This window comes from Fukomys damarensis, unplaced genomic scaffold (genome assembly GCF_012274545.1).
Source record: "Fukomys damarensis isolate Sample0158 unplaced genomic scaffold, DMR_v1.0_HiC HiC_scaffold_18, whole genome shotgun sequence".
NCBI lineage: Eukaryota > Metazoa > Chordata > Mammalia > Rodentia > Bathyergidae > Fukomys > Fukomys damarensis.
In genome coordinates this window covers 17,424,320-17,442,542 of record NW_022900930.1, presented here as the reverse complement: position 1 = coordinate 17,442,542, position 18,223 = coordinate 17,424,320, and the positions used below count along the sequence as shown (strand labels likewise).

General features: G+C 34.4%; 1 protein-coding gene across 16 annotated transcripts in view; it reads right to left on the bottom strand.

Moving 5' to 3' along the window:
• Positions 1-18,223, bottom strand: part of Pcm1 (pericentriolar material 1) — a 107,174-nt gene that overhangs the window by 62,603 nt on the left and 26,348 nt on the right. For 9 of the 16 annotated variants that reach the window (XM_010621768.3, XM_010621766.3, XM_010621769.3 and 6 more), the window contains 14 exons: positions 17,175-17,364; positions 15,856-16,029; positions 15,212-15,369; positions 14,848-15,098; positions 13,101-13,252; positions 12,676-12,805; positions 11,576-11,716; positions 10,107-10,297; positions 8,770-8,964; positions 7,543-7,762; positions 7,287-7,432; positions 6,488-6,678; positions 4,464-4,635; positions 876-1,234 (listed from right to left, as the gene is read on the bottom strand). In XM_010621768.3, the coding sequence (XP_010620070.1) occupies positions 876-1,234; positions 4,464-4,635; positions 6,488-6,678; positions 7,287-7,432; positions 7,543-7,762; positions 8,770-8,964; positions 10,107-10,297; positions 11,576-11,716; positions 12,676-12,805; positions 13,101-13,252; positions 14,848-15,098; positions 15,212-15,369; positions 15,856-16,029; positions 17,175-17,364 (2,670 nt within the window). The remainder of the gene's footprint in view (positions 1-875; positions 1,235-4,463; positions 4,636-6,487; positions 6,679-7,286; positions 7,433-7,542; positions 7,763-8,769; positions 8,965-10,106; positions 10,298-11,575; positions 11,717-12,675; positions 12,806-13,100; positions 13,253-14,847; positions 15,099-15,211; positions 15,370-15,855; positions 16,030-17,174; positions 17,365-18,223) is intronic. The other 7 variants (XM_010621767.3, XM_010621770.3, XM_033765398.1 and 4 more) reach the window with 1 other exon arrangement.

The following is an 18,223-nucleotide window of genomic DNA, read 5'->3' as shown; positions in this document are numbered from 1 at the left end:
CAGCCAAAAAGTAGACCTTGCAAACCCAAGTAAGTATCCTCTAGCTATGATATTCCAGATTTTAGTTAAGTAAATTATTTTTTAAAAAATTACAGAAACCCTATCTTTTAAAAAGAGGTTATATGTAGTACCACTATAAAGAGAACTTTCAAATGATATTCAAATGCAATATTCAATAAAATATAGGTTTAGCTCAGGACTAAAAGTAAGCCTGTTTTAAAGGTGATTTCATTTATATGATATTCAAAAACTACAAGGCATAGAGACGCACACATTTCTTTAAATGAATCAGTTAAGAATCTTAGGTGGGCTGGGGATTTAGCTCAGTGGTTCCAGTCCCTGCCTCACAAGTACAAGGATCTGAGTTCAATCCCTGGTACCCCCCCCCAAAAAAAAAAAAATTTGGCCGGGGATTTAGCTCAGTGGTTCGGTGGCCTGCCTTGCAAGCACAAGGACCCGAGTTCAATCCCCAGTACCAAAAAAAAAAAAAAGAATCTAAGGAGAAGTCATGACTAGAGTTGGATGTAGGACCAGATATAATACTGAGAGAAAATTGTAAAACATACGCATCATGGCAATTTTTCAGTAATCTACCGAACTGTGAAAACATCCTCTGAGTTCACAATAATTATAGAAAATATAAATCCTCCCCCAAAAAAGAAAACAAAAACTTCAAGAAAAAGTCATGTTTTAAAATATTTAAACACTACTTGAAATATTTTTATTTTTTAAAAGTAGAAAGGTAATTAAAAATGTCTGTTGAAGTCTGCATAGCAGAGTGCCTACCCATCTAGCAATACTGAAATTAAATGACAACATGCCAGAAGATTACCAATATTTATGCTAAACAATGTTCAACAAATTTCAATACTTACCAACATTTTTAACTCTGTTTTTCAGCTGAGTAGAATTTCTCTTCTTACTCTTTGATTTGGGAGTTTTATCTTTAGATGCCAGGCTGGCTTGTGCAGATGCTTTTCTTGTCTTGAATGTTTTAGTTACTGTTGTAGGATCCACTGGATCAGGGATACTGCTAAAGCTTTCTAATGATTCTTCATCAAACTGATGTCTTCTCCTACTTGTATCTAATTGAGTTTTGTGATTACTATTTGTAGTTTTCTCTACTGACACTGCAAATCCAGTCTTCATAAACGGTTTTTCTATTTCTCCTTCTTGGTCATATACCCATGGTGTCCTACTGTTTTCTACTTGCTCTTCAGGCTGTTTCCGATTCCTTATCAATGAAAACAAGTTTTCAGAAATCACATCATTAGCTGAAAATTCCAGATATACTTATTACTTAAGAGGACATTTAAGTAAAAAAAACATCACCCTGTAAAAATGTTTTCACAAAAATATGAATTAAATGTGCAAATAAGTACATATTGCAAACTAAACTTTAATTTTGGACTCAATAAAACATTTTTACTACTAAAAATTCTAAATCAAAGACCTAAGGGCCAGGGATTTGGCTCAGTGGTTCCGCTGCCTGCCTGGCAGGCATAAGGTCCCAAGTTCAATCCCAGGTAACAACATTAAAAAAAAAAAAAAAAAAAAAAAAAAAAAAAAAAACAAAAAAAATCAAAGACCTAGGCTTTATTTTTTTAAATCAAACTGAATTTATTGGTACTTTTTCAGTATATACTACAGTTTGGGATCTTGTACCCTTACATGACAGATCTTGGTTCTCATTTTTTCCCCATACCCCTGCCCTCCATTCATCCCCTCCACCCTCCCTTATTTACAAAGACTTTGTTTCCATTTCCTTTTCTCATATTTTTTCTTGTCCCTTATTTCCTTTCCCCTACCCTTCCCACTTCCCCTACACCTTTAGCCTTTTTCTTCCCATTTCACATTATCAGTTATACAATTTGGATCTTATTTACACTTTCAGTTTTTCACACCAGAGAAACTATGTGGTATTTATACACGTGGGAAAAATCTAGGCTTTATGATGTGAAGAGTGAAAAAGAAAAAACAAGGAAAGATGGTATACAAAAGGAAAAAAAAAAGAGTTGGGTAAAGGGCAGCAGAGAGCTGTATCAAAATGTCTGGAATGGACATCCAGCTGTATTAGCTAAGAGTTCAAAGAAAACTAGAGTTTGACTAGAACTTATTAAAATAATTGGCCACTCAACTAGTAATTTATTTTTATTGAACTGGTTTCTGTAGTACTGGTACTGAACCCAGGGCCTTTGTTCTAAGATCTATCCCCCACGCTTTTTGGTAGACAAGATCTCACCAAGTCATGAAGTTGCTCAGGTTGGGCTCCAACTTGAAATCCTTCTGCCTCACCTTTTCAGAGTGCTAGGATTACAGGGGTGCACCACTATACCTGAATTCAACTAGGAATTTAGTTCTCTATTCATTAAGTATAGTTTAGTTCTGTTGATCTAATATCATTTCCTAAAGTTTATCTACTGAAAACTAGCGTCCCTTAATATGTAATAGGTATTCATTCACTTGCCATCTAAGCTTGGGGGAAAAAATTGGCAAAACACAAACAGGTCTATAGAACTTCTCATCATTTTTAATATGCCAATATGCCTTATAAACATCTTAGAGTGCTAGTGAGAAAGAAGTCAACAACTTTTTATCACAGAACCTAGCATGGACAAAAATTAAGTGTTGTAAGTAACAGTTTGGGAGATACTGACCTCCCGGGTTAAAGTCAAGAAACCTACAGTTTTCAGGGCAAATACAGCCTGTTTTTATATGATCTCTGGACCTGAAATGGATTTTATATTCTTCAATGGTTGAAGAGACAGCACAAGAAAACTATGTGACACATAAAATTATATGAAATTCAAATTTCAGTGCCCACCAATAAAATACTATTGGAACATAGCCATACTGTATATAGATTGTTGATGAATATTGTTAATGGCTACTTTTATGTGAAATGGTGCAGATAAATGGCCAGGAAAGACATTCACCGTATGTGACCTGCCAAGCCTAAAATGTCCACTACTACTTTGTAAGAAAACTATTCTGACCTCAACATTAAGCTAAAGGTTTTATATGACTTGTTACCTCCAATCATTTAATTCAGGGAACCTATATTTGAGATTCTGGGGAGATGAGGTCTATCTAATATGAAGTAATAAAACACAGAGATCCATCCTTAAAATTATATAAATACTTAATACAAAACAAGAGCAATTTCTTACTATCAAGTACATAACACTGGTAATAATGAAGTAGTAATCACTGAAGCTTTGAATAAATAAATATTTACTGCTTGTGGAGTCATTTAAGCAACTTCTCAAAGGAAACTGTACTAAGTACTGTGCTGAACACTGATAACAGCTTTTATTGATAATTCTTTTACAAAGCAACATGAAATTTAATAGGAAAAAAAGGTTAGGACAACTTATAAAGTGGAGTCAACAAAACCAGGAAGGTTAGTCATAAGTTTCCTAAAGGTAAACCACAAAGTAGGAATTCTAAGACTTATGAGCTAATCAAGTAAAACAAAATCCCCAAAAGTTTGTAATTTATCAAGCTCCTTTGTATAATTCACATTACAGATAAAGGAAATGTAATGTGAATTATACAAAGGATCTTGATAGAAAAGCAGGTACTTTCTGATACAATATTAGCTCAATAAACTCTAATGTTTCAACCAAGTTTTTTTCTTATGTAGCAATAAAAATGTGATAAAGTTTTTACATCTACCAAAATAATTTTCTAAATTAACACAATTGTTAAAAACATCATTTATATAGCCATAAAAATTCTAGAGAACAACTGGCCTAAACCAATCCAACTAGTCTTTTAAGCTATTTGTGCCAGAAATGGTATTTGGGGAAATTACTGTATTAAACAATAATAAATATCAGAAAAGAGAGAACAAAATCCTAACTGTATTTGAGACCATCTACTATCAAAACTTCCCAGACAAGCCAGGCATAAGGGTGCACACTTGTAACCCAAGGGTCCCAGGAAGCTGAGACAGGAGGATCACAAATTCAGACCAGCTTAGGCAACTTAGTAAGACCCTGTCTCAAAATCAAAACAAAAAGGGTTAGAGATGTAATTCAGTGGTATAGCAGTAAGCCTGAGGCCGTGAGTAAATCCCTAGCACTGACAAAAACCAGAAAACATCCCAGATATATTTAATAGTATTCAGTATTATATTTGGATGATCTCTAGAAATTGATTCTAATTAGAGGTTACCAGTCAAATAAAAGGACCACAACTATCCTGTATCAGTTAATATTCATTTCTAGCTTGAAGTCAGTAAACACTTTAACCTTAAAGACACATCAAATCAAGGACAAAAGATAACCTATCAGCCTGATCATATCCAATAAGATGTAAAAGTTTCATACTTCCAACACTAACAACCCAAAAACAATCATCAAGCACAAACATCCTCCCTAATTGTTTTCAAATTACATATAATTACGTGTAATTACAAAAGTGAGTGTTTTTCAATCAATTCCCAATCAAGTAAGTACCTTTGCTTTTCTGCTCCAATAGAGGAACTGCTTTCAAAAGGTTTTGGAAAAGCCATATATTCTGTTTTCCCTGAAGGGTTCTGGGCTAATGGCTGCTGCTGTTCAGTGGATGTAGAAATATTCTGAGAAAAATCTCCAAAATGAGAAGGAAACAAAGGGCTAAAATTCATACCTAAGAAATAAAAGTAATGGAAAACAATAATTTATGCCTTTAGCCTTAAAATGAAATTACACGTACCGTTCAAATCTACTGAAAGAAAAAATTATCAATTTAATATACCAATGTCCATTTATTAATCACTCAAGAGTTCAGCCCACTACATTTTAGGCTTTGGTGATACAAAGATGACTAATGATCTCTACTTTCTCAAGAACTAGAAGCTATAATAGTACCTGATATTTATCAAATTATAGGGTGCTAGACTCAATTATAGGTACTGTACATGTTACTTCACTTACTGCTTAAATTGACAGTGTGAAATTGGTACTATAAGCACTCATTTTACTAGTGAGAAAATAGGCTTAGAGGTCAAATATCTAATAAAAAGAGGTGGTTAGATTTCAGGTCTACATGACTCCAAAGCTTATGTTCTTTCTACTCAAACTGGGAAAGCACAAATAATTAAGTACTTGGCAAATAGTGCTGTGTTATATATCAGAGGTACTTGAACAGTTACTTGAGGAAGGGATAAGGAGAGCTTGAAAAAAACTGAACTAGCATATGAGGAATTAACAGTGTTTATATAGGGTTGGCATGGAGTTAAAAGGATGCACAGCTTCTCGTTTATCACTGACAAACCTACTTAAGTAATGTTTGTTGCAAGTATTAACATCAAAGAACAAAAAAAGCTTGTTAAATTTCTTTGTTATTCCTTTTAATTATTCCTGTTTCTTTTTTGGTTTTTTTGCAACTACTATCAATGACTTAAGTCAGATTATCATTCTTTCCCTAATATTACTGTAAGTCTTATTCCCTAGTTACTCTTGGCTCCTTCCCTCTATTTTCTCAATACATTTATTAGTATAATCGTTTGAAAAATATAGATCTCATAGTATTTCCTTCTCAAAGTCCTCTGAGAGCTGTCTTTTGTGCAGTAGTTTAGGCTTCCTTTGCACATTATCGAAGGCCTCTACTTTTCAGCCACATCAATTACTCTTCTCCTGCCTTAGCCCTACACACTAGTCACATTTACCTCTCAATTCTCGAAGTATTAATTAGTCCATTGCTTTGTAACTCTAAGTAGTTCCACTGATTAGAAAGCCTTTTCTCTTTTAATCTCTCTGAAAATAAATTATATTCACTCTTTAGCTTAAATATCACCTTTTCTGGAAAAATTGAATTTACTCACTCTCCCCAAGCACTTGTACTATGGCTATAGGACCCATGACACTGCATTATAAGGACTTATTAATAGTCTTAGCTTTCTCACTAAACTCTGAATTCCTTCAAGGATTAGTCTGGCTCATCTTTTAATCTCAGTAATTTATAGTCCCTGGCGTATAATGAGCACAGAAAAAAAGTCTGAATAAAAGCCTAAGATAAGTATGTTCACTGAGGAGATACAGTGCTTCTTCAGAAGTGTTGTTACTCTCATAATGTTTTACACAATGCTTGCTGGACAGCAGCCAATGGATAGTTAATTTCCTTTCCCCTTAACTTGGAAGCATCCTTCAGAGGAAACTTACTTAATGTTTTGTTTTGTTTTGTTTTTTTTGGTACGAGGGATCAAACTTGGGTTGCTGAACTTGTGAGGCAGGCAGCGAAACCACTGAGCTAAATCCCAGGCCCAAAACATATTTAATTTTGTTAGCAATGATATTAAGCTTAAGTTTTTATTATAAGAAACAATGCAGAAAAGTATAAAATTTTCCTTGCCATTCCCTATCATGTCAAAATAGAATGTTAAAAATCCATGTAAAAAGCAAATAAAAACTAATAAAACAACAACTACTCATCATGCAATAGACAAATTATAACCTAAAATCTAGGCACTTACTTTCCCTTTAGATTTCTTGGCACCTACCTGGTACAAATGATGAAAAATTAGTAAATCCAGGTACATTAAACAGATTTACAGGCTGTGGTGCAAAGCTGAAAGGACAGAATAAACTGGGAGAAGGAGGGTGTGATGTATTACTGCCTCTTTCCTTACTTCCAGGTTTTTCTGGATTATGATTTTGTTGGTGCATGAGTTCATTTAGCATTTGTTTCAACCTACAAAATTCAGAAAATTGGTAAATTTAAAGTCAGCTATATTATCATATATAAAAGGATATTAAGTGTGTGTGTGTGGGGGTATGTGTATACCCCCACACACACACACATAAGAAATGATCCAATAGCACATTTACTACAACCAATATTTCTTTGCTCTGCTGACTTAATTCACTAACAGTCTTTGGAACAAGACTTGAACTTGGTTCTTCTATCACACACTAGGTATATTATAACTAATTGTTTGCTTATAGCTTTATTTCAGTAATAATATACATACTACAATTCACTCTATGTAAGGATATGATTTAATAATACAGAATTTTGCAAATAGAAGTCTACAATATCAATAAGGTAACTTTTTTGTTTTGGTACTGGAGATTGAACTCTGGACCTTGTGCTGGCAAGACAGGCAACAGCACCACTAAGCTAAAATTCCCACTCCTTACAACATCAATAAGGAATCTAAAAATTTTCAGGTAGTATAGAATGTCTGAATATGTAATTTGGCTCTTGCTTTTCTCTCACAGAAGATAATTGTAAAACTCTCACTGAATTTTAGTTTAGTACTCACTACACAGTCTCAATGCTTCTAAGAAACAGTTTACCTCTGAACATTATTCTGTTGCCAGGTTAGCTGTGTATAGCACTGGTTCAACTGGTGCATTATGAAGTGTACTTGAGGAGATGCAACATTGCTTGGCATAACACTGTAAGGACCCGTGAGAAGAGTCTGCAGCAAGCAAGACAGAGTCTATTTGAAAGAAAATTTTAGGTAATAGTTACTAGTAAGTTTAGAATAATTTGTATTACTTCAAAAATAGGGAAAACAAATGAAAAATTAAGCATCATGGTAAATTTTACCTGTTGGTCTTGCATCAAAGTCTGACAAATGTTCACACTAAAATCAAGTTGTTTCTTTAGCTGATTAATTTGTTCTTGCCATTGTTCTTTCTCTTCTACATAAGAGAGTTCTGACACCCATCGAAGGTTTTCTTGCCGTTGCATACTGATATTCTGTTGTCTTGTCTTGGCTAAAGGACGATAATTTCCATCAGCTGAAAAAGGGCGATTGTTCTTCCACCTAACGTAAGATTTAAAGCCTTAAGTCATCAAATGTGGTAATAATTTGTTTTTTAATATAGAGAAATAAATGTGGTACCCTAGTCTCTTTAAGTTCAAAGGGCTTTAAAAATTAAAGATTTACAGCCTTGTACAATTTTAACTGCTTTCCAGTCTTTTTCACTGAAGTTTTTGCACAGAAAATTTCATGTAACTCTGTATTCTGCACAATGAAAATATTTTACCATAAGCATTTTCCAGTCATACTTTAGGTACATTAACATTCAATCAAGTAGAACCGTTACTTCTACTTAACCATCTTTTTTACAAATGGAGATATTTTCACTGTTATAAATAACAATGCAATTAATATTTCTATTTACATTATTTATTTTTTGAGACAGTGTCTCACTATGTTACCCATGCGGTTTCTGCCTTGGAGCCAGCTAACTATGGACGCTCTGAAATTGTGAGCCAAACCAAAACTCCCCTATAAGTTGTAGTGTCAGGTATTTTTTCCCAGTGAAAGGAATGACCAGGATAATAATAAAACCTCCATAAAAATCTCTGGAGTTCAGAGAACTTTTTGGGTTGGTGAGCACATCAAAGTGCAAGGAGAGTGGCTTTCTCAGAGGGAACACAGAGCTCTGTATATACACATTACCCTAAATCCCTTCTAGTTGACTGTTCCTGATGTAGATACTTCATAATAAACTGATAAATATCTTTGTATTTTCCTGAGTTCTATGAGTTGTTCTAGTAAATTATCAAACCTAAAGAGGAGTCATGGGAACTACTAAATTTGTAGCCAAGTCAGATAGAAGTGCAGTTACCGTGGGAACCAGGCACTTGCACCTGAAATGAAGATGCTCTGGGGTCTGCACAAACTCTTGAGTCTTAGTGCCACAAGTGAACTGAATTATAGGACAGTTGTGGAGTTGGTCTGAAGAATTGCAGAATAACCCAGGGTCAGTCAGAAAGACTTGCTATATGTAAACTAAGCAAAAAAATGAAAACATTGAAACTAACCTATTTTTGGTTTCCTTTACATTATAGGAGTTATGATTCACACTGTTAGGAGGATACACAGAAATGTTGTCATTGGAACTTGCATACTGCTCTTCTTCTTCATCTGTCCGAACAAGTCCTTCAGAAAGGTAACCATCTTCATCTCCTTCTTCATCGAGTGCACATTGAGTAGAACCTCCCCAAGTTGCCATTGTTCTATTATGAGACATAACAAATACTGTTCTGAAGATGAGTTAAATACTTTATAATCTATCACAGATCAGACTCTGTATCAAAGACAGTATAATTTTATCAAAATATATTTAATCATAGTAACTCTAGGAGATGAATGTTATTATCCTGATTGCTGTTTTACACAATGCTTAATTTGTCTACAACAAAACAATTCATCAAATAAATTAAAATAGAATCCCATTCTTAGGCCTTTTTCTTAAAGTAAACATCCTTCAACTTTTCCTTCGGTGACAGTTCTCTGCCTCAGAGTTGTCCAGCAGAACTTTCTACAACATTAGTAATGATTTATTGGTACCATCTGTGCTGCCCTATAGAGTAGATGCTAAGTATACATGACTACTCAGTACTTAAAATGTGGCTTATATAGACTAAAAAAATGAATTTTCAACTTAATCTTATTTAAATAGCCACCAGTATCTACTGGCTGCCATATTAGAATGTATGTATAAATCTAGACAAATGGTTCCGAAGCTTGATATTCGTCAAAGCTACCTGAAGAATTCTATGAAAGGAGAGACATATAGTACTGGTCTCTAAGAATAGGACAAGTTCTTCTAAGAGGAAGAGAGGGAAAATAATGTTCTAGAAATAGTATGAGGATATGAACAAGTACAGGTGCAACAAATCTGGATTTCAAGGTTTCAAATCAAAATATTAGTATACAGCTAAGCGTATAACTGATCTCACAGATGACCAACTCTTTTAGAAATAAGCTAAGTATGGAAATTTCAAACTTAAACCCTAAAAACTAAATATTTCATATAGCAAAATGTTTAAGATACTCAGGAACCTTATAAAAAAAAATCCTCATTTACAATGTAACAGAAAACACTATTTTCTTTTTATAAGCTAAAAACTAAGAAAATAAGGCACTAGAAAATCTGTATCATATCACCATTTGATTAAATGCCATAGTACTTGAAAATGAAGATAGCTGATGCTATAAAAAGTCAAAAGAGAAACTGGCCAGATTCAGTTAAAATAATGCACAAAGGTGATAACTGCACCACTTTGAAGGAAATAGATGAAAATAAGGCTGCCTTGCCTATAGATTTTTAAGTAAGTGATTTTTTAAAAAAAGATTATTTAAACGACTCTCTTACTTTTCTGTTCTACTTTGTTGAGGAGTACACACGTTCTCAGATCCATCGCTTCTTAACGACACCGCCACTGGAGATGTAGTTTCAGCTGGACCTTGCCTCCTCTGATGTTCAGCCATCAGAGCCTCAAGCTGCTTTCTTCTCTGGCGCAGCTCTTCCCTCAACATTTCATGTCTTCGCATGTCTGACCAAAACTATTGTTTTAAAAATCAGAATCAAATAAATACTTGGACTTGCTGAAGCCTTAAAGAATAACAGCCTTACAGAATCTTGTCACTAACACTAAGCTTTCTGCTTTCCTTCTATCCTTTTTATACAAAGATATCTACAAAGGTTAAAATAATATTTAGTGATAAATAAGAAAAAGGACAATCATTAATTCTTAATGACAAAAAGTAGCACCCAAATAAACTTCACAGACCAGTCAGAAAAAGTTATATTTTCTATAATACAATATAAAAATAAAAGGCCAAAGGATAAGTCTTTTTAATTAAAATGATTAGTATGTGCCACAATTACCCCCTTATATAAAGTTCTGCCAATTATACAGTTATACAGAACATGTACAATTGTATAATTATACAATTATAAAGAACATGAGTTTGTTAAAATGAGTATTTTTTGGAAAAAACTGATTTGCTCCAACTAAAAGGCACAAAACACACTACAATTTGAAAACATGTTCTACATAGAGCACTTGCCTAGCATGTGCAAAAGGCCCTAGGTTTGATCTATAGCATCTCAAACAAAAAAAAATAGATAACCAAATAATGTGACAGTTAATCCTGCCAACTTTGATTGAATTAAGAAATTCCTAGCTGGGCATAGTGGTGCACACCCTAATTCATGCACCTGAAAGGATGCCATTAGTGACAGTGAGACTAAATCAAATAAAAAATAAAAAAGGGCTAGGGATGTGGTTCAGTGCAAAGGACTTCAGTTCAATCCCTAACAAGGAAAAAAGAATACTAAACAAACAACCCTAAAAAACAAAAAAACCCAAAAGCCTAGGAAAGTAGCAAAGTACACCTCTGGACAGGCCTACAGGGAGTTTCTAGAGACGACTGGCAATGCAGGGTACTGAACTGATGGAGAAGACCTGCTCTAAATGTGGGCAGCACCAGCCAAGTTGCTGAGGGCCCCAATGGAAAAAATGTAGGAGGAAGTTATCCAGAACATGCTCTTCCTCTTGGCTTCCTAGCTGCCTTCCTCCACCTTACCCTTCCACTAGGATGCTTCTGCCTCACCACAGGCCTAAAAGCAAAGGGGCCGACTAATATAGACCATAACCTCTAAAACTCAAGTCAAACTAAGTCTTTCTTCCTTTATTTTTCTCAGGAATTTTGTTACAGCAATGTAAAGCTGACTAACCCAAGTAACAAAAAAAAAAAAAAAAGTTTCACAGACACCATTTCCCTTCTTAAAATGTGACTTAAGACCATACAGAGACAAAAGAATGTATTTTACTGTACCTCATTATCTACTATTGAAGAATCATCAGGCTCAATAACACATTTGCTTGTACTAGTCTCATTTTCATTAACAGTTGGGGTTGAAGTAACAGCTGGTATATATTTTTTGGTAGGACAATTACTCACACTAGCAGCTGACAGCTAAAAAAGAATTAGCAAAAACTAATATCAGGTGTTAAAGCAATTATATTAATTTCATATAGGCAGTCATTTTCCTTCTTCTGTAGCACCCTAGTATCATATTTAATGTGTTCTTATCAGACCTCAATCGTCATCATCAAAACAACAAAAATCAAAACACAGGGAAAAATTCGTGAATACCCACAGTAACACTCAGGAACAATAAAGCCAATAGTGACCCACTGTTATTATGGAAAATTTTGTACACTTATCCCAACTCTGTTACATGGTCCCTAAGATTATTTAGATGGGGGATAAACATCAAAAATATTAAAGTGGAAAAGGAAAGCGTTAGAAGATAGTTCTGTTAGAAATATCATTTGATGTGTTTGCCTTTCTTTAAAACAAAATATAAAGAATAAAGCTAACCAATAAAGTTTAGGAGGATCTCACAGAACAATCATAATTCCATTCCAATATTAACCCTTCACCTAATTATCTCACATGACCAAAGCTTATTCTGTTTAATTTCAAAGACAAATGTAATAGAGAACTCATAAGTAAAAGTGTATATATTTAATGTGCTAACTAATTATACATAATTATTTTCTTTAGATAATTTATGATGGCTTAAAGGCTTTATTTCTAGACCAATAAAAAATGAAAATGCTGGTCTATAACTACAAAGTTCAAGTTAGAATATTTTAATATAATAAAGTTACAAATAATCATGTTCTAAATCAGTGGTTAGCTAACCCAAAAAATGTAATGGAAATAACAAATCAATTTCACTGTGCTATTGTCACAATAAAACATATCCCCAACCCATTTCATTAGTTTATCTACAGAACTAGTAGATATAACTGTCACTTCAGCGTAGTATTAAAAAAAAAAAGACAATAGTTTTCAGGTGACATAAGGTTTTCAACATGTTTTGCTTTGTCATTCTTTCAGACAATTAGAAAAAATGTAATAATCACCTGCAAGTCAGGACATGCCTTTTGTAATGCTTGAATTTTCTCTTGAATCTCAATCAGTTTCTTTCTTTCTTCTTGCAGTTGTTTTAGCTCTCTCTGTTGCTGCTGTAATTTAGCCTCGTAAAATTTCTCTCTGTAATTACATTGACATTGTATTTGTGGACTACAATTAAAATATGCTGATGGTACTAAGCAAAACGTAACGCAATTACCTAGCCTACTACTTTCTCTAAAACAGGCACTAGAGCCAGGCAGCATGGAGGCATGTGCCTGTAATCTCAGCAATCAGGAGGCTGAGGCAAGAAGACTGCTGCAAGTTTGGGCTACAAATGAGTTCCAGGCCAGCCTGTCTCAAAAAACCAAAAAACTAAATAAAATAAAACAGGAACTAAATTTTTATCAAATGAAATAAAAAAAGCTTAGCATACCTTGCTCTTTCATTTACTCTAGTATCTTTCTGTGTTTTATTGGTACTTCCTCTAGCATTATTTGAATTTTGTTTGATATCCTCTTCTATTGGGTAGACATCACCCAAATTTGATGTATTGGCAGAGATAATTCCTTCAGCTGCATCATCATCCTGAAACACCATGTTAAAATTATGTTGCTATCTAAGACTATACAATTCACACCAAAATGCATTAAGCAATACAATTTATATAAAATAATGCAATAAAGCACAGAATTTTACAGTAAACTAAACTTTATCTTTTCTCAATGGCAAGAAATGAAACTCTAAAACCAAAATCATTTAAAATGTGACTCACTAATTATTCAGTGCTATCATATAGCTATGATTTGGAGAATATCCCTCAAGGGTTCTGTACTGAAATTTAAATCCCACTGTGAAGTATTTAAAGGATGCAAATTTAATGCCACTATTGTTAAAGGTAAAACCTTTGGGAGGTGATCAGGATTGAGTAAGGTCATCATCAGAGGAGAGCTCCCAACAGTCAACACCAGTGGCTTTGTAAGAAAAGAGATGGCTATCAGAGATACAGATATAAATGTATGTTCCCTATTGCTTGCTATGTGATGCTCTGCACCACCTCAGGACTCTGTAAGCCCGAAGGCCATCATCAGATGTGGGCCCTAGCACCACTCCAGCACTGTGAGATACTATACTTATTTTTTCTATAGTTAGCCTCAGAATTTCGTTAGAGTAATGCAAAACAGACTACCAATTATACTGCACTGGTAAAAGGACAGCAATATATAACAGCTGAGAAAAGATAAAAAGGAATGACTTTAAAAGTTAAATCATTTTTGTTGCTCTGGACAGGTTATATCTATTTTACTAAACTGAGAAAACCTAAATAAGTATATAGACTACATTAATATAGAAGTGAAAACATGAATATTTTCATATATGTACACTGGTTTAAAAAATTTATGATTACCCCTTCCACCCTCCCAGCACTTTTAGTAGGCTGAGGCAGGAGGATTGCAAGTTTGGGCCCAGCCTGGCAACTTAGCAACCCTTCTCAAAATTAGAAATGGGCCAAGTCTACGACTCAGTGAGAAGGCCCTAGGTTCAATCTCCCATACCACAAACAAAACAAAACAAAATACAACTTCCAACTTTACATATTTAACTTTACTGAGTAAGACTATAAGATTTGTCTTTTACATAAAGTGGGTTAAGATCTCAGGCTCTGCTGTCAGGTGGTCTAAATTATTAATAGATCTATAACATTGGGCAATTCACACCTCTTCAATATGTTTACTGTCTACTTTATTGTAATGCTACAAGATCTACTTGGCATAGGCTAAGGTTATCAGCAAAAACAAAACCAAAACCAAAAATCTGGTTTTGTATATAGAACTATACTGGAACACAGCCACAGTAAATTACGTATGCCTATTTTGCACTGAAAAGTTGTGACCAAAACACCTACTAACTCATCCTTCTTAGAAAAAGTGTGCTGATATACAATATAAAACACTAAGTCTTTAAAGCAGGCATGTAAGAAATAACGAAGGGTAGGGAGGTGGCTCAGCGGTAGAGTGCGTGAGTAGCATATTCAAAGCCCTAGGTTTGATCCCTACCACCACAAAAAAGGCATACTGCTTTAATTATACTGTACCAGCACAGCTATCACACACACACACACATTTTACTTTATAAGAATGTACCATTTAATAGTCTTTCCCAAAGAAACATTCAATATTTACCTGAACCATAGCAACAAGATCTTGTAACTGTTGAAGTTTCTGTTTCGCAGCCATAAGTCTGTAGATCTTCTGTTCAAATTCTGCATCTTCTGGGGCCTCATCAACCAGGCTGCTCCTATGACTAGATAACGAAGCTCCACTGACTCCCTCTTCTTCTGCTTCTTCTTCTTCTCCTTCTTCTTCATCATCATCATCTTCCCCTTGTGCTGCATGAATCCCTTCATCTCCTTCTCTATTGTATCGACAATCTGCTAAAAACACATCATCCAGTCTATAATTTTTAAGTTAAATTAAGAGTATTAGCGAAAGATGATATACTTCATAAGAATGATATGGCAAAACCATAGGATATAATCAATCCTACCTAAAGAAGGAGGCATGTTTAGAGCCCTGATGTTGGCAGCAGATCTGTTGTTTATTTCACAATTAGAATTAGCTGATCTCCCATCTCTATTATTAGAAACACACTGTGGATTACTATTACTATTTACTTCATTCCATGTGGCAGATACTTGTGGATTTCTGAAAGAAAGAGAAACTAAAGTTAAAAAAATCAGTTTCAGAGCCTTAGTAAAACAGTTTCAAAATAAAGAAATCACTGGTTACACCATTTAATTTCAAATTTTTAATAATCTGCTCCTACTTTTCAATAACTTTTACATATGTTATTTGTAAATTTATGAAGCACATCTGAGAAATTAAAATTACACCTAAAGATAAAGGAAAGAAAAATGCTAAGTGAGATATTCTTTTCGCTCTATTGTATTTGACAGCAAACTGAATACACTACCTACCATGTGCTATGTTCAGTACTTCTCTTACATTACCTTTACAGGGCAAGAATGATTACACTGGTCAAAATAGTAGACTTATAGGACAAAAGCTTAAAGGAAGAACAAATATTGAGAATTTTAAGGAGGTTACCCTCCCCCACCTCCACCACCAACACTACACTAAAGCTATTGGGTCAGGATGAATACACCGAAGCACTTACAAAAAAGTTCTTACCGAATGTTAGCAACAGGTTCAGAATTTTCATGTGCAGAATCATATTCTGACTCTTCAGTTTCTTCATCTTTTGTGTTTTCATTAACAGCATCTGCCATCATATCTGATGTTTGCTCATAATAATGAACTAACTCTCTTAATTCATTCAATCTCTTTCGAACTTCATTTAACTTCCTGATAAACATATATAAACACCCATGTCAACAAAAACAAAAAAAAAAACACACACTATTTTCTTTTATCTTTTCTTTTCTTTTTTTTTGAGACAGGGTCTCACTATGTAGTTGAGAATGACCTGGAACTCAATATCTATGTAGCCCAGGCTGGTCTCAAACTCACAGCGATCCTCCTGCCTCAGCCTCCCAAGTGCTGGGATTACAGGTGTGCACCACCACGCCCAGCTCACACTATTTTTGTAAAATAGCAGGCAGTATTCTCTACCTTCTTCCCTCTCTCTCCAGACTTTATCAAGTACTGAGGGAATCTGACTACAATGAAGTAAGTTTAACTGCAAGTACGATTTACTTGAAATCTTAAGACTTTATTTTCTTATGTTGTTTTAGGGACAAAAACATAAACAACCAATTTCAATTTTAGTTATGAACAGCAGAAAACTCAAGGTCAAAACATTTCTAGGCTTCTTCATGTGGAAGTACTAATATTTAATTTATTCTCTCAAGCAAATCAGACATTATTGTATATTTATAGATTTCCAAATGCCCACATAAAAATAAATCTATAAAGTATATATTTTTAACTAAAAAACTAAGTTTGCTGAGTTGTCTACTTAACTGCAAGAAATACACTAATATTTTAGTTCCTAAACAAACCCGAAATCTCTGTTCCCTATAAATACGTACAATTACTGTGTATCAATTAAAAGTATAGTTAAAAAAAACGCTTATAGACAGGTATACTGTTACCCTCTTTTGCAGATGAAGTAACAGAGGCTTAGTAAGGCAAGTTATTGGTCCACAGTGACAATGCCTTTCATGATGTAACTCCAGGGTTGTATGACTATAGAGCCTGAGTCTTTTCATTTGAATAAGAAAAATTTTAACTACAGCCCAGCTACTTCTGACCCTTCCTTTGGAAAATAAGAAATAATATCAGTTTGCAAGTTCCAAGTTCCATGTGTTTCTATGTCAGAGTTCTCTTCATCAACTAATAAAATGCACATATAATTCCTAACATAAGAATGTTTATCTTATTAATAACTTGTTTCCCCCAAAATTCCAACACAAAGAAAAAAACCCCAACTTTATCCCCATCACTTAATTCTAATCTACATTAACAAAGATTTTAAAAGAATGTTTTACTGGAGTTTTTCAGTTGGATTTAGATGGCTTTCACGTTCACTGTCATTCTGAGAAACCAGAGAAGTGGCAGGACAAGGAACAGGTGACGTAAGGCTATTATTGGACTCTCCATTGACAACTGGTGCCAGGCCTACAGAGGCGGAGGCGGCTGAGCTTGGGCTTCTCTGATCTGCACTCTTTTGTGGAGCGGCTGAAGAAGGCACAAATAGAAAAAAAGAGGAAAGTCACCAAGTTATCAGTTCCCATAATTAAACGAAAATGGCATCAAACAATAGTTTGCTTAGAGACTGGGAAACAAAAATTAAAAACCATTCATGTCTTCAATTTTTAGAAACTTAAAACTATTCCAGGCCACTTATTTATTAACGTACTCCACAACTAAACACATCAAAATACATGCAAAAAACAGATTTTTACTTCTTTCTTCAAGAGATTCTATTATTTTTTGTTTTTCTGCCTGTTTTTTGAGATAGTGTTACTATGTAATTCAGGCTGGCCTTGAACTATGCAGCCCAGGCTGGCCTTAAACCCACAGCAATTCTCCTGTCTCAGCCTCCCAAATGCTGGGATTACTGGCAAATACCATATTACTTTGCATTAGGATCACTGGGTTAAAAACAGGGAGGAGAAGGACTGCAAGAATTATGATACTGCAATTTGGAAAAATAAAAGAGTACTCAGATAAATTTTAATTATTTCCTATCTACATCAGATAAAGATATGCCTTCCAGGGCAATTAATATGAATGAAGAATCTTTGCACTTTTCTTCCTCTTCATTTCAAAACTATTGTTTTTCTTTTTCAAAGGGACTATTACTGCTTGCTGCTTATGGCACACTGCTGTCGCTGGTTTCCAGTAGTCAGTTACTGCTCTCCTGTTTTCCCTCTGGGGAAAAGATGATGGAGTTATGAGTAGGTAGAGTGTTTCTTTATATGCATAAAACTGTTCACAAGACTACAGGAACAACTTTCAAATTTTAAGTTTTTCGCAGTTGTCTCACTCTGTTTGTAAAGGTACTGAAATTATACTCTAGAGGAGAAAACTAGCA